Source organism: Leucoraja erinacea, chromosome 1 (assembly GCF_028641065.1).
Source record: "Leucoraja erinacea ecotype New England chromosome 1, Leri_hhj_1, whole genome shotgun sequence".
Lineage (NCBI taxonomy): Eukaryota > Metazoa > Chordata > Chondrichthyes > Rajiformes > Rajidae > Leucoraja > Leucoraja erinaceus.
This window is the reverse complement of record NC_073377.1, coordinates 96,004,437-96,024,545: the sequence shown is the minus strand read 5'-3', so window position 1 is coordinate 96,024,545 and position 20,109 is coordinate 96,004,437. Positions and strand designations below refer to the sequence as shown.

Sequence of the window (20,109 nt, the reverse complement as noted above, 5' to 3'; positions counted from 1 at the left end):
TCCTAGCATCCTCCTCACAGCTAACACTGCCCCCCAGCAGTTTTCCCTTGTCCTTCAGTTCATGGGTTTTGCAAGAGTTTTCAAAGTAGTTTGGTGAACAATGATGGTTCAATTCTGTTGATGGTACATACAAGATACAAGGTACAAGATACATTTAATTGTCATTTGGACCCTTTGAGGTCCAAACGAAATGCCGTTTCTGCAGCCATACATTACAAACACATAGACCCAAGACACAACATAATTTACATAAACATCCATCACATCGCTGTGATGGAAGGCCAAATAAACTTATCTCTCCACTGCACTCTCCCCCCCCATGTCAGAGTCAAAGTCAAAGCCCCCGGCTGGCGATGGCGATTGTCCCGCGGCCATTAAAGCCACGCCGGGTGATGCAAGGTCGCACACCGGGTCTTGGTGTTAGAGCCCCCGGCGTGCGCTCGCAGAGTCCCGCGGCCATTCCAAGCCGCGCGGGGCAGTGATGTAGGCCCCGCTCCAGGAGCTCTTCAACCCAGCAACTCGGGCGGTTACAGTACATACTGTAACCATGTTGCACCAGTGATGGAATGAGTGTTTAAATTATTGGATGGGTTGTCATTCAAGTGTACTGGTTTGTTGTGGATGATGTGAATTTCTTGAGTTTCTTGGAGCTGCAATCATTCAGACAAGTGGAAAGTATTCCTACGTGGTTCTGATATGTGTCTTGTAGATAAGGGAAAGGGTTTGGGAAGCCTTTGGAGGAGTGATTCGTGTCAGAACTCAGCCATATTGGTTATTCATATTGCTATTTGGTCACTCTAGGTGGTAGTTTTTGATGTCCACACAACATATATATTGTGTCCCTGAAACTCTCAGTACTTCTTCCATGTACTAGTATTAGGGGTATTAACATTGATTTTTGTTTATTGTATGTTATCTACTAGTACTGTGCCTACAGGCTTGTTATGCTGCTGCAAGTATCAATTTCATTTCTCCGTTGTTGGTATAATATGACAATTAAATGCTCGCAATTCTCTTGACATGTGTTGCTCAAAATAGAAGAGTACTGATTCCCACCTGTGGGGGGGGACGGTAGTTGACAATCAGTAGCAAGTTTCTTGCTCACGTTTGACCTGATGCCAGAAGAGTGGCACAGCGGTAGAGCTGCTGCCTCAGGAGGCTGGAGACCCAGATTTGATCCTGTCTACGGGTGCTGTCTGTGCAGAGTTTGTACATTCTCCCTGAGACCGCAAGGGGTTTCTCCGGGTTCTCTGGTTTCCTACCACATTTCAAAGATGTGCAGGTTTGAAGGTTAATTGGCCTTTGTAAATTGCCCCTGGTGTGTGGGATGCGAAAGTGTGATGTCATAGAACAAGTGTACTTGGCGATGGATGGTCGGAGCGGATTCGGAGGGCTTGTTTCCTTGCTGCATTTCTAAACTAAACTAAAAATTAATGGAATATAGAATCTATGCCAAACTCGTTCATCTGTTCATCAGATTCAGGGATGCAGGCATTATTGTGCATTCTGATAGAATATTTCAGAACGAGACACAAGAGAATGCAGATGCTGGAATCTTGAGCAAAACACCGACTGTTGGAGTAACTCAGGTCAGAAAGAATGTATGGGGGGGAAATGAACAGGCAACGTTTTTCGGGTCGGAACCTTTCTTCAGACTTAAAATATTTAAGAACAATGTGTTTATATTTTGCAGGTCCCTCCAGCATTTTATTTAGTGCAACTGCAGCGTGTACAATTCCCACTGTTAATTGGTCAGTGTTGTGATATTTCAACAAAGCAGGCAGACACCTCATTCAGTGATCAGTCTGAAGAAGGGTTTCGGCCCGAAACGTCACCTATTTCCTTCGCTCTATAGATGCTGCTGCACCCGCTGAGTTTCTCCAGCATTTTTGTGTACCTTCGATTTTCCAGCATCTGCAGTTCCTTCTTGAACACAGACACCTCATTTAGTGAGGTTGGTCCACACCTCGTCTCAGGTGTTGGACTTGGATTGGCAGCGTCTCCAGCGGTTCTTACCGAGGTGGGAGAAGGGGCGGGCGCATTCGGCGGTCCGCGTCCAAACTTCCTGGCCGGCGGCAGGAGCAGCAGCGGTGCAGAGGGGGAAGTGGGCGGCTTGCTGCAGCCGGCCAGGGCGCTGGGTGGGAAAGAGCAAGAGGGCGCTGTGGCTGAGCAGAAGGACGCCCGGGAAAGAAGGGAGGAAAGCAGGAGAGAGAGAGAGAGAGAGCTGAGAGAGGCGCTGTTGGCAAGCTGCAGCTCAGGAACAGCCGAAGGGGGAGGCGCTGCAGCGGCTGAGGGCAGACAGGCGGCGAAGGAGCGGAGCGTCGAGTCCAGGGATGCACCGGCTCCCCAGCCGCAGAGCGAACTCGCACGCAGCGCCCTGTCCACAGACTGCACCCGTCCACAACACCGACTCTTTAATCAGTCCAATTGTTGGGGAAGGGATCTGGTGTAGGGGACAAACAAGGCGCAGGTGACTGCAATACCTCTGCTCCATTTTATTTGACAGTAGCTGGAGAACATCAGGAGCGGTGTCAGGAAAGCGCCTTTTACCTCCTCAAGAAGCCCCATTGCTGTAACGATGTGAACCGAATGGAGGCGAGGCGGTCAAGAGTGAAAAGTTTATATAGCTCGGCCGGGGGCAGTTAGTTGCTGGTTCTCTGCTCTATCACATTTCGCTGTTAAAACCAACCGTGTAAAAAATATATAATTCAAAGCAGTATTCGGTGCATTAACTTTCCCAAGTTGAGAGAGGGGGAGAAGATATTGTGGAAATGTCTGCGAGCATCCAGGAATGTACCGGCGTGGTGCAGCTGATGGGGTCAGAGGAATGGTTTTGACTGAAGCCCGCCCGCTCGCCGGCTGCAACAAGGGTCCCGTAAACCCATCTGATCGAGATTTAATTTTGCCCGCGGACACATTTGGCTGCGAACAGTAGCTGCGTTTTGGGACGCCTGCCTCTGCCGACGGATTGTCACCTGGGTTTGCAGAGTGGAGGGAAGGATGCACTCGGCTATCTACAGAGCGAGAGCCGAGAAGCAGAAGGGGAGGCGCGGATGTTTGAGCGTGGAAGTGATCCTGCGGGGCGGCGCGCCGTGGGGATTCACGCTGAAAGGTGGCCTTGAACATGGGGAGCCGCTCATCATATCGAAGGTAAGGCCATTCGCACATTTGCCGAAAGAGAAACGTGCATCCCACTTTGGTCTGGTCCCGCTTATTTTCAATCACTTGCAGGATTTCGTACACAGGAACGTGGCATTTAGAAAAACATTTAGATATAGATATAGATAGATATAGATATGCCATTTATTGTCACTTCCATTTCCATTTAGCATTGGAATTGGTGAAAACAAATGTTAAAACGCCGACTTTGAGTGGGGTTTAGTCTCAGTACACTGACATGTCTGTTGGCGGGTGTTACCTGACTGTCGTGTTCATGTTGGGGAAGGGAGCTAAATGAATGAGATGAGATTGATTGGAGGCGGGGTTATCCTTACCGGAGCACGTCTTTCCTTTGGAATAAAGAGCAAGGAAGGGAGATGGAACTCTGTGATGAATTAATGGGTAGAATGGATCCGGTTTCCACAACAACCCACTGCTTTAATGGCAAACACGCCGTGTGTGTGTGAGTGAGAGTCTTGCCACTGGGAGCTGCATCACTTGGATGCACTCGCATACCAGCACATTGTGGCACCCGAACCTCCGCTCAGGGTCACCCAACAGGTCGGTTGACAAAAGTGCAGAAACAGCAGCAGTGTTGAAAATACCTGCAATACCGAATTGCAGCATTTTGCTGACTACTTCGTTAGAACAGCAGTTGTCTGAATAGATCAGGTTATTTCTTCAATATGTTGATTGCTGGCTCGATGGATTAAGAGGTTGCACTACTTTCATGATTTCCCCATTTGTCTTCACCTTTTTGAGTTTTGTCAGGACGAGTAGAACAGGTGCAAAATTAACTGATCCTAAAAGCAGAAATCAAGCTGCTGTTGCTCCAGCAGTTTTTGTTCTTGCTCCGGTTTCTAACATCTGCAGTCCTTTGTGTTCTCCTGACTTTAGTTGTTTTTGGTAGAGAGGAGAAAATCTATCTGTCATCCCTGTCTGCTTCAACATCTGTCAGAATAGTGCCAACAGAGTGTGTAGGAAGGAACTACAGATGCTGGTTTACACCAAAGATAGACACAAAATGCTGGAGTAACTCAGCGGGCCAGGCAGCATCTCTAGAGAAAAGGAATAGGTGACGTTTTAGGTTGAGACTCTTCCTCAGATCCACATCTCTAATTTCCCTCTCCCCTGATTCTCATTCTGAAGACGGGTCTCGATTTAAAACGTCACCTATTCCTTTTCTTCAGCGATACTGCCTGACTCACTGAGTTACTTCAGCATTTTGTGCCTATCTTCAGTGCCAACCGATTATTCACCTGAGGATACTTTGCTGCATAGTTGCAGCAGTTTTCTAATGGAGATTGTCTGACAGACAATAATCGTATTATGATGCACAATTAGTTTTCTCTTAGTTTTGTTTTATGCATGGAAATTAAAAATATATAATTTCACTGCCACAATGTGTTGTGAGGCAACTTTGTCTTTAAGAACCCTGTGTAAATAGGTTTAGAAACTAGATAAATCATGCTCCTATTTAAAGGGCACGTCTTTGCCCAAGTGAATGTTAGAGGTATGTTTCGTGCTTATGGAATAGAGGTCATTTTGTTCATTTTCCCATCAATGAGCAACAGCAGAATGACATTACCATGCCTCGACTATATCTGGGTGTTGGCTAAAATATACCCACTTGGATAGTATAGAATGGACTGTCAGCATCTTGAGAAAGGAAGAATAGAATGGAGAAACAAGGAACTGCAGATGCTGGTTTACCAACGAAAGACACAAGATGTCGGAGTAACAACACAACAGGTCAGGCAGAACTGAGTCCTTGGAGAACATGAATAGGTGATGTTTCGGGTCAGGACCTTTCTTCAGACAGACTTATCCAGGAATAGGTTGGAATTGTAGCAGCACCTTGATAATGAGAGAGGGATGGATGTGTTAATGAGTAAGCTTCTCAAATGAAGCTGAAGTTTGGCATTTGACTTGGTGTATCCATCAATATTTAGATTCAATGCAGTGTCATTTTATTTCTAAATATAGAACTACATATTACTTTTCATTAGAAAATGAACTAAGCACTGGTGCATAAGGCAATTGTGCTATCTTTAAACTATTTATCAGGCTGTGATAATCAGTGTTGAGAGCTAACTCTTTCATAGTAGCTTGCGTTAGGAGATGGGCTATGTATGGCATGTCTATGGACATACACTGAAACAAATAATACAATAGTTATTATAAAGCTCTGATTTTTATAAAGTAACATTTGCTGTTTTGGAAAACTTAAGCTCGGTTTCCAACCTAACCTAACATAAGATCCACTGCTTCCCTGATATACATGATTTGTAATGTTGCCCTAATGGTGCAAGAAAACTCATGAATGTTTATGTCAATCATGGATCTAAACAGTTTAATTCTAAGTCCCAAAAGGGAACAAGTGACCAAAGCACAGATCAAACTCGTAGCTTTGGATAGGGAAAATGCAAGCCTGTGTTTATTCAATTCCCTAATTCTCTTTCCAAATTGCTGTGCACAGTTAATGCGATGAGTAAATCTGCTAATCACTTGTCTTCAGATTTCTACTGTTCGGACCCTGGTCTTTGGAGGCATTTGCTTGTTTCCACGTATTGACAGATACACTAATGACGTTTTAAACAATGAGCAATAAATGTGTTTCAGTACAGGGAACCTTGTGAATTTCGAATTTCACAATTATATTTTGAATAGAGTAATTTTAGAATCTATAAACTTTTGGGTACCCTATCCAGGTAGAATTACAGAACATTAAGAGGTTGAATTATATTTCCTCGAAAAACATGATTATTAACCCCTCACTCCAGTCTACACTATTTTCTAGTTCATTGTACAAATACAAATTTTATACACTTTTTTTCCAACATTTGTATCTATTATAATCTTAAGCTCAAAATCAGTTTTATTTTGAGATTCAATGTGAAAACAGGCCAATCAGTGATCACCCGTACACTAGTTCAATACATCAGCCATGATCATATTGAATGGTGGTGCAGGCTCGAAGGGCCGAATGGCCTACTCCTGCACCTAATTTCTATGTTTCTATGTTTTCTATCCTACACAAAATAGGGACAATTTACAGAAGACAATTAACCTACAAACCTACATGTCTTTGGAGTGTGGGAGGAAACCAGAGCACTTACAGAACACTCATGGAGAATGTACAAACTCTGAACTGAACTGTGTAGTCAAGATCAAACCCAAGTCTCTGGTGCTGTAAGGCAGCTGGGCCACTGTGCCTCCCACTGCTTCTGGGTGTGTTACATTTATTTGTCAGGGTCTTGCAGTTGGCTTCACAGATAAAACCATTGAAAGGTTTTCATTTTTTTTGCATTTAGTTATCACTGATAGAAAATTCTACGACCATCAAAATTTATTTTGTCCTGCGTTCCTGCTGTGATAATAAGATCATTGTTTGCTGTCCATTTCCAGCAGTGTAAGGTGGTCGACAATGAAAGAAGCCAAAAACAAACTGCTGCAAGAACTCAATGGTTCAAGAGGGAGATGTGGAGGCAGAGGCATGGTGGACGTTTAAAGACACTGATGCAGGTGTCTGAACTGAAACATCGACCACCATTTGGCTCCACAGATGCTGCTTGACCTACTGAGTTCTTCAAGCAATTTATTATTTTCTTCTTATTCCAGCATTATATTTATGCTAGAGATTTTCTGATCTCAAAATGTGCCAAAAAGTTTTAAGGCCAGTATTGTTGAAGTATGGCCACTATTGTAGTGAAGGAAGCATGACATCCTGTTTGTTTGCAGCAACGCAACAATGAACAGATAATCTGTTTGTGATGTTGATTGTGGGATGAATGTTGGCCAGAGATTGGGGATTGGGGGGGGGGGGGAGAGAGACACTCCAGTTCTCTTCAAAATAATGCAATGGGATCTTTGATATTCATGAGGGAAAGCAGATAGATCCTCGGTTTTATGTCTCGTTTGAAAGATGGCAAAGACGTTATTTAACAACAGTGGCTGAACTACTTCAATGCATCTGAAGCATTTTGTCATGATCTGAAAGGGACATGAAATGCACAATATAATTGCAAGTCTCTCCTTCTCTTCCTTGCTTTTGAGGGTACAGTGGGTCACATTTGTGTCAAGCAACATGGTGTATTTTCCACTCAAAGATTAGAATTGAAATGCTCGGGAATGGACGACTTGGAGCCAAAAAGAGTCTGTCTCCCTTTAGTGAACTTGTAAAAGTCTGAACCTATGGCAGTCTCTTTCATAATAACGTACAAATTTACAATTCGTGAAAGTTGTCTGAAGTCGGTCATTCATGCCAGAGAACGCACTTTTTATTTGCCCAGTGAGAAACGTTTTGTAAAAGGAGAATAAAAGAGAGTGCATGAGGCTTCCATCCAGAATGATATGAAGGTCCATGTTTAAGAAGCAGTCTCATGGAAGCTGGGAAGTGAACATACGGAATGCAGCTGGAATCCTGGCTGTGGTCCAGAATGGGCAAAGAAATGCCAAGAAAGCATAGCCAGCCTACTTTGTTTAAACTGTAAAAGGGGAATATTTTTAAACAACTATTCCAGACATCCTCACAGCCAATTTTACTTTAAGAGCTTGTATGAAAAATGTTTTCAAAGCAAACTATTTAATTGGAAGATATTCAGTACTGGAAATAAGAGGAGATGTTGTTTAAAGCTTCAAGTAATGGTGACTCTTAGAGTTGTACAGCATGGAAACAAGCCCCTTGGCCCAATTTGTCCATGCTGACCAGAGTGTCCCATCGAAGCTCGACCGTCTCTGGCCCACATCCCTCTAAACCGTCCTACGCATGTACTTTCCCAAATTTGTTTTAATTAATAATATATATCTGCTTCAACTACTTCCTCTGATAGCTTGTCCATGGTACTCCTCCCACTCCCACCGTGTGAAATGTTTCTCCCCTCTCATTAAACTTGTGCCTTCTAGTTCTTGATTCCCCTACCTTGGGAAAATGACTGTGTGTAAGGTTAAGAGACTTGTGATGTAGATTTTTATTAATAATGAATGCGAGAAACTTATTTATGGGTTTGCATTTTTTTTTTTAATGTGTTCACATCACACAGATAGTAAAATGTATTTTTCCAGGTAAGTACCCATGCATTAAACCTTTTAAAGTTTTGGGATAAAGTACAAAGCAGATGCAAGTCATATAATTTGAACTTTTACTTTTATTTTATTGATGAAATTTGACCATTTTGTGCAGGCGTTCTCAGTTTGGCTCTTTTGACACTTGGGACTCATAATAATCAAACTGAAGATTGGAATGAACCTTCAAATCAACTGGATTGTTTGGTCTCCAAATCACAGTCACTGTTGTTCACATTGATGCTCTGAGTTGCATTGAAACCATTTCATAATGAAAAACTATTAGTCCTGGGTGTGGAGAGAGTGAATTCACTTGTGACTCCTTGTATATTATGTTGAATGCATACATTTATACATGTGTATATGTATAAATTATTTAGGCATAAATTCCTTCGTATATAATTTGATTATAATGAAATTCAAGAGTGATTAGCGACTTGCTTGCTTATATTGGAATATTTCTGTGAAATTGACTTTATCAATATAAAGTACTGAAATATTTACTGACTAATTTCTCGTTTCATGAAGATGTTACTTCATCCTAAGGAAGGATGAGGGAAATGTTCATGAACAAACTATTTTGCCAAAGGAATTGAGCTCAGAGGTATTGGCATTATATTTTAAGCCAAATATAACATTAAACTGATTAAAAAAATAACACAAAAATGCTGCCATCACAAGTCAGATACATTTTGAAGATGTGGATTAGTGTTCTAAGTGGATTCTTAGTGGGATTTCCAAGATTCGGTATTTTAAGTTGCTTGTGTTATCAGGTGGGTTTGTGGATGAAATATAAATAACGAATCAGAAATGCAGATTACATGTTATTTTGCTTTTCAATTTCAGGCGTATATCTACATTGTTACACTGTAACACTTCCATTCTTTTAGAACATTCTCCAATAGCTCGCTGAAAGATTGTATTGACGTCAGTTCTGATCTTTAATATGCACTTGAGGAGCTGGAATAAGACTGCTCATCTTCCATGGGAAGGTTAACACTGCTACTTCATAGGTGTTCTGAATTTGTTGTCATGGCAACAAGATGAGGAGAAAACCATTCAATGCCATTGATCTGTTCCGGAATTCAGTAAGATCAGACCTGCAGCTTAAAACCTACCAATTGCCTTTGATCTATATTCATTTGTGCCCTTGGTTTGCAAATTTCTATTGACTGTATATTGAAATGATTTACTCCACCTTTGCATGAATTCCATGTCGCGTTCATTCTTAAGTGTGGGGAAAAAAATGTATTTTTCTCCTCTGTGGTTTTAAGTATTTCATTTTGTTGAAGGCGCCCCTATCAGCAGAAATTTGTGTCTCTTATTAACTCCCTCAAATTGCCACTTGCTCAGTCAAATTGCCCCTTTATTTAATCCTCCCAGTTTATCCTTGTTGTATAACCATTCCCACCCCTGTGACTTGCTTGTGAACCTGTACTGCATCCCCCCCTAATGCAAGTTTGAAGCTTGACACTGGGCTGGAACATACATCCATGGGGAATCACTGATGCCATCCTTCCTGGAAGTCTGCTTGCCTTTGATCTCTAAACTTGTTCATTGAAACGTGGAAGTTAGAGGGACGGTTGACTGTTTGATTGTTCCGTGGACTTATCTCTAGCTGATTGTTACACTAGGCCACCAACGTAATCAAGAACGTCACACCCTGGCCACTCCCTCTTCTCCCCTCTCCTAGCAGGTACGAGGTATAGAAGTGTGAAAATGCACACCTCCAGATCCAGGGACAGTTTCTTCCCAGCTGTTATCGGGTAACTGACCCATTCTACCTACAACTAGAAAGCAACCCTGAGTTATGATCTACTTCACTCGAGACGCTCTGACTATCATTGATTGAGCTTTACTGGACTATATCTTACACTAAACATTATGCCCTTCATCATGCATCTGTACAATATGGATGACTTGATTGTAATAATGTATTGTCCTACCGCTGACTGGTTAGCATGTAACAAAAGCTTTCCACTGTACCTCTGCATGTGATAATAAACTAAACTCAAATTGGGTGTATCTTGTCTACAATCCCTCGGCTTTATGCCAGCTGGGCCATAAGTAGCACAGCACCATTTGGTATCTCTCGTATAAAAAGGTAGGTGGCTTGTTATTTTCATTTATTTTTTTAGTTCAATTCGTATTTGGATGTATTTAATATTTTATTTGTCAAGTTAAATACGCCTGAGTTTTTAAATGCTTCAGATGACTTGGACATTTAAAAAAAAAAAAAAAAGTTGCATTTTTACGAGCATGAAGCTGTCAATAGGCCATTGGAGGGTTTCCGGGCATTGGGCCTCGGGATTCCCTGTTGAGGCCTAAATATCACACATGGCCAGCTGGACCTCACAAGATGACCTCACAAGATGACCTTGGCAGTCAGTCTTCAAGGTCAATTGTCACCACTGAGTCACAATAATAAGTAAATTTGCAGGAATAAATAAGCAAAGGGATGGAGGTCGGGTGGGTGAGCCTTCCTGGTATATAATTGCTGTCACATTTTGTTGCATAACATCTTTTTAAAATAATCTCTAATAGCTGAATTTTCTGGTGGAATTGTGTAAAGGTGAAAATGTTATTTCATGAGACAAGTGCAGAAAATATTGATGTTGAAAACTAAATCCACGTTGTTAATTATACTGTAAAATGAGTATTCCTGTGAATTTTTCACCGGTGCAAAGGGTTTGCAAATATGATTTGCTGATTGGGAAAATAGTCACGGTTTTAACCAAGAAATAACCAGCAGGGCATTGAGTATTTGTCAAATCAGGTTTTTGTTTCAGCATTTTTTTTTTTTCAAGCTTCAAGTTCAAGTCAAGACCATTTGTCACGTGATTCTCATTTGTCACGTGATTTATCAAATTATGCTACGGTACTATACTTGGGATGTTATTTTGTGCTAAGGGCACGTTTAGGTGCAAATTGCTACTGCGACCTGAGACCACCTTGCTCAGTACGATGCATTCTGCATAATAAAGCATTGCAGGGATATTAATCTCAGAAAGATTAAATTATCATTTAAAGATACAAGGGAATGAACCAAAAGTATGGCTTTTTTAGATTTATTTTATAATAATAATAATAATAATAATTTTATTTATAGAGCACTTTAAAAACAAACATAGCTGCAACAAAGTGCTGTACATCACTAATCATTGACAAAAAAGTTAATACACACCAAAACTAACAATCAAAATAAATAGTAGGAAAAGACATGTAAAATAAAGAAACATCAAAAACACCACAAACAGAAGCAAAGCCTCAGGCATGGTCAAAAGCCAGGGAGTACAAATGTGTTTTAACACTGGATTTGAAGATGGACAGTGAGGGGGCCTGTCTGATGTGCAACGGCAGGGTGTTCCAGAGTGCCGGAGCAGCAACAGGGAAGGCTCTATCCCCTCTGAGCCTCCGACTAGACCTCGGTACCTCCAGGAGGAGCTGACCAGCTGACCTGAGGGACCGGGCAGGAGCGTATGGGTGGAGCAGCTCAGAGAGGTAAGGCGGGGCGAGTCCATTAAGAGATTTAAAAACAAATAATAGTATCTTAAAATGAACTCGCAAGTGCACCAGGAGCCAGTGTAGGGAGGCCAGAATTGGCGATATGTGCTCCCTCTTTCGAGTCCCTGTTAAAAGGCGAGCAGCAGCATTCTGAACCAACTGGAGACGAGCCAGTGAAGAACGAGCAACACCAAAATAGAGCGCGTTACAGTAATCCAGCCTAGATGTAATAAAGCAAGGGTATTCTGAAGCTTAGGGATCTGATAACAACTGTTAGGATCTCTTCAGCAAACTATTTCAATGTTATTCGAGGAATGGAGAATACATAGGCTAGAAACTGGAGTAGGAAACACAAGAGATGCAAGTCTGAGGAAGAAACCTGATCTAAAATACCATCTGCCCGTTTCTTTCACAGATGCTGCTTGTCCAGTAGTTTGTTTTTTGCTCAAGAGCTGGTGGATCAAGATGATGAAGTTAATTGTAATTGGAGATAATTATTTTGAAATTCAAGTATTGGAGTCATTAGGGCTGGTGATGACATAATGTGTGTGATAGTTTCAAACAATTAGCAAATGTTGGCAAGTGCTTTGAATTTAAAGCATCAAGATGGATGTTTGCAAAGTGAAGGTTTAGTAATGAGTGTGGATCATGGAAAAGTTTAAGGTGAGGTAATATTGTGGGACTGAGATGTGTAATCCTGGTCATTGACTGAGTTGTGTGGTTTGAGTCTTTTTTTTGTGTCGTGCAATACACTGTTACAACACAAGGGGCACAGGTACATGATTCTCACAAAGTGGTGGGTCAGGCGGACACAGTGGTGAAGAAGGTGTTCGACACGTTTGCCTTCATTGGGAAGTGAGTATGAAGGTTGGCATATCATGATGCAACTGTACAAGTCATTGGTGAGACCACACTTGAAGTACTGTGTGCAGCTAAGGTCGCCCAGCTATAGGAAAGATATCATTAAGTTAGAGAGGGTAAGGAAGAGATTCACCAGGATCTCTTACTGGACTCGCGGGTATAGGGAGTAGTATATGCTGGGACTTTTTTATTTTGAGTGTAGGAGGCTGAAGGATGACCTTATTGAGTCAAGATCGTGAGGGGTGTGGATAAAGTGTACGGTCAGTCTTTTTCTATTCTGTGTAATTTTGTTTGTAAATTCATAAATGCTTTTGATCATTGGACTACACGTAGTTTAAAAAAAACTAGCATGTGGTGTATTTTATAACAAATTCTAATTCCACAGTCACTGAGGTCATTGGATCACTAATGCCATTTAGGTGCATGCTCTCATTACTCAAGAATCACTTAAGATGAGAGTTCCCAATATGAACCACAGAGCAATTAACACAACTGTAATTCATAGTATGCAGTTTGCTCCTTAAAAAGTGTACAGCAAGTGGCCTCAACTCTCCTGGCTCACAAATGGCACAAGAGGCTGGGCAAGTCCTCCTCCCCACATTCCCCAAGGAAAGTTAAACCCTTGAACTAAGGCCTGCCAACAAAATGTTCTGAAGGAGGCTATTCGGCCCATTGTATTCATGCCAGCTGATACAAGCCTGGTTGGACTCGTGCCACTTCACCGCTCTCGGTCTGCAACATTGTACATTGCATCAGGTGCTCATTCAGGTGGTATTTAAATGTGGTGAGGGTTTGTGCCCCAACTGGACTCCTCCACTTTATAGATGTAAGAGGTTTTTCTAAACTTGCATCTAATCAAATTACGTTAGCTGGCGTGGGGTGATTTAAGTTAATACGTAATATTAGATGCAAATTTATTCTTCACCTAGAAGAAATCTTTTTTTTAACTTATCAGCGTATCTTTCCTCTTGCACGTATATCCGGCTTCATTTAATAGATTATTTTGAACGGTCTTCACTGGAAAACCAGAATGAAACTTGAATGAGTTGATCAACCTTTAAGGTATTTATTTGTAATTCTTCACTATGCTGGAGAGCAAATTATGGTTATTTAAGTATTTGCATTTGTTACATGCAGTAGACTTGTTTTTTGGGTGCAGACCACATTCTTTTTATAACTTGATGTATTCCAGGTTCATATTTAACTCGCTGTAAGGGACCAGCAAGTGAATGAAAAGCACTAAGATAAATTGTTCACAGCTGTTCCTCCATCAGCAGACAATCCCCCACGGTGGGTTTCTCACTGCTACAAAATACAAGCTAAGAAATTCCTCAAGTTTTAAAAATAGTTGATGGCTTATTAAATGCCCTAATTTAAAAATAAGGAACAAATAGCTATATATTTTGGACTGCAGGATTATTGCTTGCTGTGGACACTTGTATTTAGCCTACTTCTTATCTCCGATTGAATATGGCAATTTGCAAAATAATACATATGAAAACTTGGGGACGTTTTTATTACTGGATATATTGAACATTAATTAATGCAAAGTATAGACAAATTGTTAGCTCAGAATTTGCAGTAAATGATAAAGCATTGTCTCTATTTGCTCATGTTAAGGGAAGGTGCCCATAATGATCCAGTGACCTCAATAACACAAAGATCCCTTTACTGACCTCATTTTGTTGGCAGGCCTTAGTTGAAGGGTTTAACTTTCCTTGGGGAATGTGGGGAGGAGGACTTGCCCAGCCTCTTGCGCCATTTGTGAGCCAGGAGAGTTGAGGCCACTTGCTGTAGAATTACTTTTTAAGGAGTAAACTGCATACTATGAATTACGGTTGTGTTAATTGCTCTGTGGTTCATATTAGGAACTATCATCTTAAATGATTCTTGAGTAATGAGAGCATGCACCTAAATGGCATTAGTTTAGTTTAGAGATACAGCGTGGAAACAGGCCCTTCGCCCGCCGAGTCCGCACTGATCAGGGATCCCTGCACATTAACACTATCCTACACAAACACTAGGGACAATTTACACTTGCACCAAGCCAATTAACCCACAAACCTGCACGTCTTTGGAGTGTCCGAGGAAACCGAATTTATTTGAGAAAACCCACGGGGCGAATGTACAAACTCTGTACAGGCAGCACCCGTAGTCAGAATGGAACCCTGGTCTCCGGGCAGCAACTCTACTGCTGTGCCGCCCTTATCTGAAGACATTGTATCAACAATTTTGATGTGCAACGTAACCTGATGCAATTACATACTCTAGAAAAAATTATTATTTTTCAGTTCTGTGTTGGCAAAGCATCCAATCATTCCCACACAACAAACCAGGAAGAAATTGCATAAAAAATGTTTTATACATCTTACAGAGGGGCAAGTAAAGAATGGAATTGTTGTGGGAGAAACTAAACTACAAACAAAAGACAAATCCATTACATTTTGAAATAAACATTTGAGAGGATTATGATACAAAACAGATTTAAAACAAACAGATTGTTAAAAAATACATGTGACAGACAGCATTTCACAAACTCAAATTTCATGCAGCAATGCACATTTTCAGGGTATTTTGCAATAAAACAAATTGTAAATATCATTCATAATTGTGGATAACCTGTGGAGAAAAGGTGACTCACTGGCAGCAACTGTAAGATTATGGATGAGAGCAGTGTAGGTGTAGAAATCTCAAAAATACTGTTTCTTTCGATAATGCCTTCTGGTTTTGCTGTTATAAACACTGTCAAACATGGGCCACAAATTAGAGTTCTCTTTTGTATGTACAAAAATAGAAATAATGCGAGTGATTCACAATGCTCTGTTACCCTCTGCCAGCACACAGAATTGTTTCCACATCCATAAAATTCATATTCTGTGTAAAATGTTCCATCAATGATTGCAAAAAAAACACAGCCCCGAGTTGCAACCAGCGCAGCCCTTGATCGATTCTTCAAGTTTAGTTAGAGTAAAGTGTAGCATTCAATATCCTGATGGTTGGTGGGGAAGAGCTGTTTCTGAAACCTGGATGTTTAGTTTCCAGGCTCCTATACCCGGGTTTTTCCCCTCTACCTTCGATGGCGGAACGAAATTTCGAGTGCATGGGCAGGCTGTGTTTAGTGTCGCTGATGATACTGGATTGTAGTATATTCTGCCTTGCGTCTCAGGCAGCATCTCCTTCAGAATCCCTTTGATGTTTCCCACTACTGGAGGCCCAGAGGCACCACTTTTTGTAACCATCTCCCTTGTTCCTGGGTGATCATGTTCCCGAAGCAGGCCGCGCTGCAACCAGTCAAGTTGCGCTCTACCGGCAGAGTAATTTTGTCGACAGTAACCGAATCTCCACAATCTTCTACGAAAGTGGAGGTGTTGATGGGGTTTTTTTTTGTAATTGCATCAATGTGCTGGGTCCAGGACAGATCTTCAGAGGTACCTAAGCCATGGAATGATGCTGTTGACTCTCCACCACCGACATGTCGATGAAGACAGGTATGTGGTTCCTCGACCTTCCTCTTCTAATGTCAACACTTTAATTTAGTGATAACAGTCTAAATTTAGTGTAAACGTTTAGTTTAGTGTTAGCTGTAACTGAACGATACTTTTGAGATTGTAGTTAATAATTCTGCTTTGCTCTCAATGCCAAATAATTTAACGATCTTGCTGTTAATGATTTCAAATATTCCACAGTGACTTCCCCACTACTGTGTGGGGCCCCAGAGATGTAGTTACAGCATTCCAAACCATTCACTTGACAGTTTCTATGTTGCTGTGAGAGTTGCTGGCAGCTGCCACTCTCTGTTTGGATCATCTTTAACGTATAAATGTATTTAGAATACAGCATGTGGGTATTGTTGAGCAAGATCCCCTATGACTCTATAATTATAACCCCAAGCCAAGGATGAAAAAAGGGTCCTGGTAAAGCCCCCGCAGCATACCGAAAGCCAGAAGAAAATTGGGGCTGGTAAAAGAAACCCAAATACGAGACTGCAAGCTCAAAGCCAGGAAGACACAAAAGGAGGGGGACATGGGCACGCCTGCACCCTCCTTTGGGTAAGGATGACATGTTAATGCAGCATTTTTAGGTGTTCACACACAGACCGTTGTTGGGGCCCAACAAACCACGGTCCACAAGAGCCCCAGGGGTGGGCAGATGGCTAGATTGGCCACAAGAAAAAAAATGGGTGTGCTCCCCTCTAATGTTTCTGATGAACAAAAAACAAAAAGTCTGGAGGAGAAGGCTCAAAGACCCATCCTGAAATCCTTCTTCTCGTACTGGTTTTTAAGAAACAATCAAGAGCCAAGGATTCCAGGGAGTCAGCAGCAATGTTGCTTGTTTCAAGCAGGAGGGGTACATTATCTTTTTCCTCTTGTCCTCATGGTGATCTCTTCCGCCATGACAGCAACCAGGAATAGAATGTATTTTGCAGGAATCTGCCTGGCATGCAAATGTATCCTACCCCTGGAGCCAACTGATTATTTGTTTGCATCTCAACATTGGGAATGTTGGCCTGGGAGGAGAAAATGTTTGTTTACTTCTCCTGCTCACATTTGGTCAAGACAATATTGATGGTACCTTGTTAGAGCTTTGAGGTGGCTGCTGCAGTTGGTCGGGTCTCTGAAGTGTTCTGGTCAGGGATCGGTGCTGTCAAGTAGACCATGTGTTTTGTAACTGGTCTGAAGTCTTAAACTTTAAATATCCTTAAAAAATATCTACCAACCAAAGTCGGCTCTCAATGGAGGATTTCAAAGAGATGGCTGGAAAATATGGAGAGTAGTCCATAATTTATTTCTTCTTCTTGCGTATGGCGTGCACATCCTAAAGTTGTAGGACAACTTGTTCTATTTGATTTTATTCGATTGTGCATGCCAGGTTGATTGCATTAGTTGAAACCAGGCGGACCACGTGAAGGTTGCAATCTCCCACCCCACCGTGAATCTTTACTGTTGGAGGGGAAGGTTGGTAAAAGCCTCTGCATCTACGGAGAGGATGGCTGTCAGGATGTGGCTGACAGTAGCTTTACATTTGTACAAGAAATGTCTATGCTGCAGAGTTGCATGAAATGAATTCTCCTTGTACGTGCCTGATCTTTGGATAATGTGGCACGTATTTTAGCACTTGCTCAGGGGTCTTTAAGCCAGTCCAAGTTTAGGAGCATAACCACCATATTCTCTTTTCTGAGACAAATGTGAAAGTGTTGAAAGAGCAAATAACTATCTTCCCTATTTATGTTTTCATGGTGGCTAAATTGAAGATGAGCCTTGGATTATGATCAGTTCTTGCTGTCATCTACTGTCCTGTAATTATTTCCCTTATAATTATTCACCTTATTCTGCCGCGTTGTACTAAAATGTTGATATTCATGTTCTTGCACTAAACACGTTTTATTCATGTTATTAAAAAAGACTTCCCTTTCAAACATATATATGTGAATACCTGTGTGGTCGGCCCGATTGTAGTCGGTTTTTATCTTGCCGCTGACTGGACAGTAGGTTAGCACGCAGGACAAAAGCTTTTTTGCACAAAAAAGGGGTGTACCTTGGTTACGGAACCATAAAATTAAATTCGTAAAAATCAGATTCAGATTCAACTTTAAGGATTGTCATTGTCAGTGTACAGTACAGAGACAAAAAAGGCGAAATGCATTTTATAGCATCTCCCTGGAAGAGCGAACATAGCATATGATTTGAATAAATATTTTACATTAGCAATATATACAGACATAGGAACATGTTTTTTCCTGTGGGAGAAGTGTTCCGGGGGGGGGGTGGGGGGTGATTGACAGTCATCGAGTTACTTGTTTGAGTAAGTGACCGCCGCCGGGAGAAGCTGTTTCCTGGACCTGCTGGTCCGGCAACGAGACTGACCTGTAGCGCCTCCCGGGATGGTAGGAGGTAAACAGTCCATGGCTGTTGGTGAGAGCAGTCCTTGGCGATGCTGAGCGCGCCGGTCCCTCCCAGCAGACAACGCTTTGCTTTGGACAGACTCATGGAGGGGGAGCGAGGCCACCGGTGATAAGCGTTTGGGCATTTTTCACCACCAACCTCTGCAATGCCCTTTGACGTCGGGCGACAGAGCTTGGGGAGTGGTACCCTGTGATACAGTTGGAAAGGATGGCTCTGGTGAGGCCCGCTAAAATTTCATGAGGATCTGAGAAGACACAGACTATGCCGTTTGACGGTGACTGTCCTCAGAATGTGAAAGAGTTATTTCTTTTGGATGAATCAACTAATTGACCTCATCTGTTCTTAAAAAAAAAAAATTAAAAAAAAATTCTGATTCGGACTAATTAATTGTCTCTTCAGTCTGCCCTATCCTACGAGTAAACTGGGAAGTTCCAAACAGGTGTCGTGTTTTTAAACTGCCTGATTTGCGTAAACCCTAGGTAGACAAAAATGCTGGAGAAACTCAGCGGATGAGGCAGCATCCATGGAGCGAAAGAAATGGGCAACGTTTTGAGTCGAAACCCTACTTCAGACTCAAACGTAAACCCTAATTATTCTGTTATTTCTTTATCTTGTTCATTCAAATATTGAACAATGTGACTTCTTTGGAATATCCCTGGCTGATGCCTTTTCCTATACTGTTTCCCTTTAATGCTGTCTAAGCTGTTACGTTGGAATCCCCTGATTTTTATTTTCTGTACGAGTCAATCCTTCCTTTGATTTTAACACCTTATAAAACCACTCCTTTCCAGTCAGTTCAAACTACATTCATTGCAATTCAAGACTAATGTTTTATATTTCTATTACTCTGTTCACTCTGAAGCAAAGAGCAAAGCAATTTCTGGTGCGCTTTCATTTATGGGTGTGTACAGGAAATACACAGGAAAATGAAAGAGCTGCAGGAAAAATACAGCGAGAAACTGGCGTTTACAGGAAAAGCCTGATTGTGATCTTGGAACACCGAAGTCTATGTTGAAATACAATGTATTTTTGTTTTTTATTTTTATCTAAATGTATCTTCCTTTCCCTTGCTATGCTTGCCTTTGAGTGAGCTGCAAAGTGTACATTAGGAAGGCAGCAGGCCAATGAATCAGGCATGTTTAAACAATAGAAAGATGCAAGAAATTGTATTTCATTTCCCTTGTGTCAAAGGATGCGGGAATGATTTGTGGAATTGGCTTGTTGAGTTTGTGTTAAAGTTCAATATATCCCTTGGCTGGATTTAAGCTATTGTGACTTTTGTGCATCTAATGCTCTAATCAGCAAGCATTCTATGTTACGACAGATAAAAAGATTTCTGCTGCCCTGAGCTATGCAGCATTTAAAAAATATTTCTATGTGCAATGTACAGAAATGGAATTGAGAAATTTAGCCTTCATAAATGTTTTATGGATGTAAACGGGTAGTGTTGCTATAACATTCAAACAATGAATAGGTTCAAACAATGTATTTAAAGCCTTCTTTAAGAAATGCAACATTGTCATTAATTTGTGGGAACCCCTGGCATGTAACTGCGCAAAGTGGAGAAGGAGCATTCGGTATGCTGTTGAGAACCTTGAGTCCTTGTTTCCACAATCTC

General features: G+C 41.6%; 1 protein-coding gene across 4 annotated transcripts in view; it reads left to right on the top strand.

Moving 5' to 3' along the window:
- Positions 1 to 2,199: 2,199 nt before the first annotated feature.
- The window catches only part of shroom3 (shroom family member 3), a 426,943-nt gene continuing 409,033 nt past the window's right edge, over positions 2,200 to 20,109 (top strand). For 2 of the 4 annotated variants that reach the window (XM_055639569.1, XM_055639560.1), the window contains exon 1: positions 2,202 to 3,150. In XM_055639569.1, coding sequence (XP_055495544.1) covers positions 3,001 to 3,150 — 150 coding nt within the window. In that variant the 5' untranslated portion in view covers positions 2,202 to 3,000. Of the gene's footprint in view, positions 3,151 to 20,109 lie in introns of all 4 variants that reach the window. The other 2 variants (XM_055639577.1, XM_055639552.1) reach the window with 2 other exon arrangements.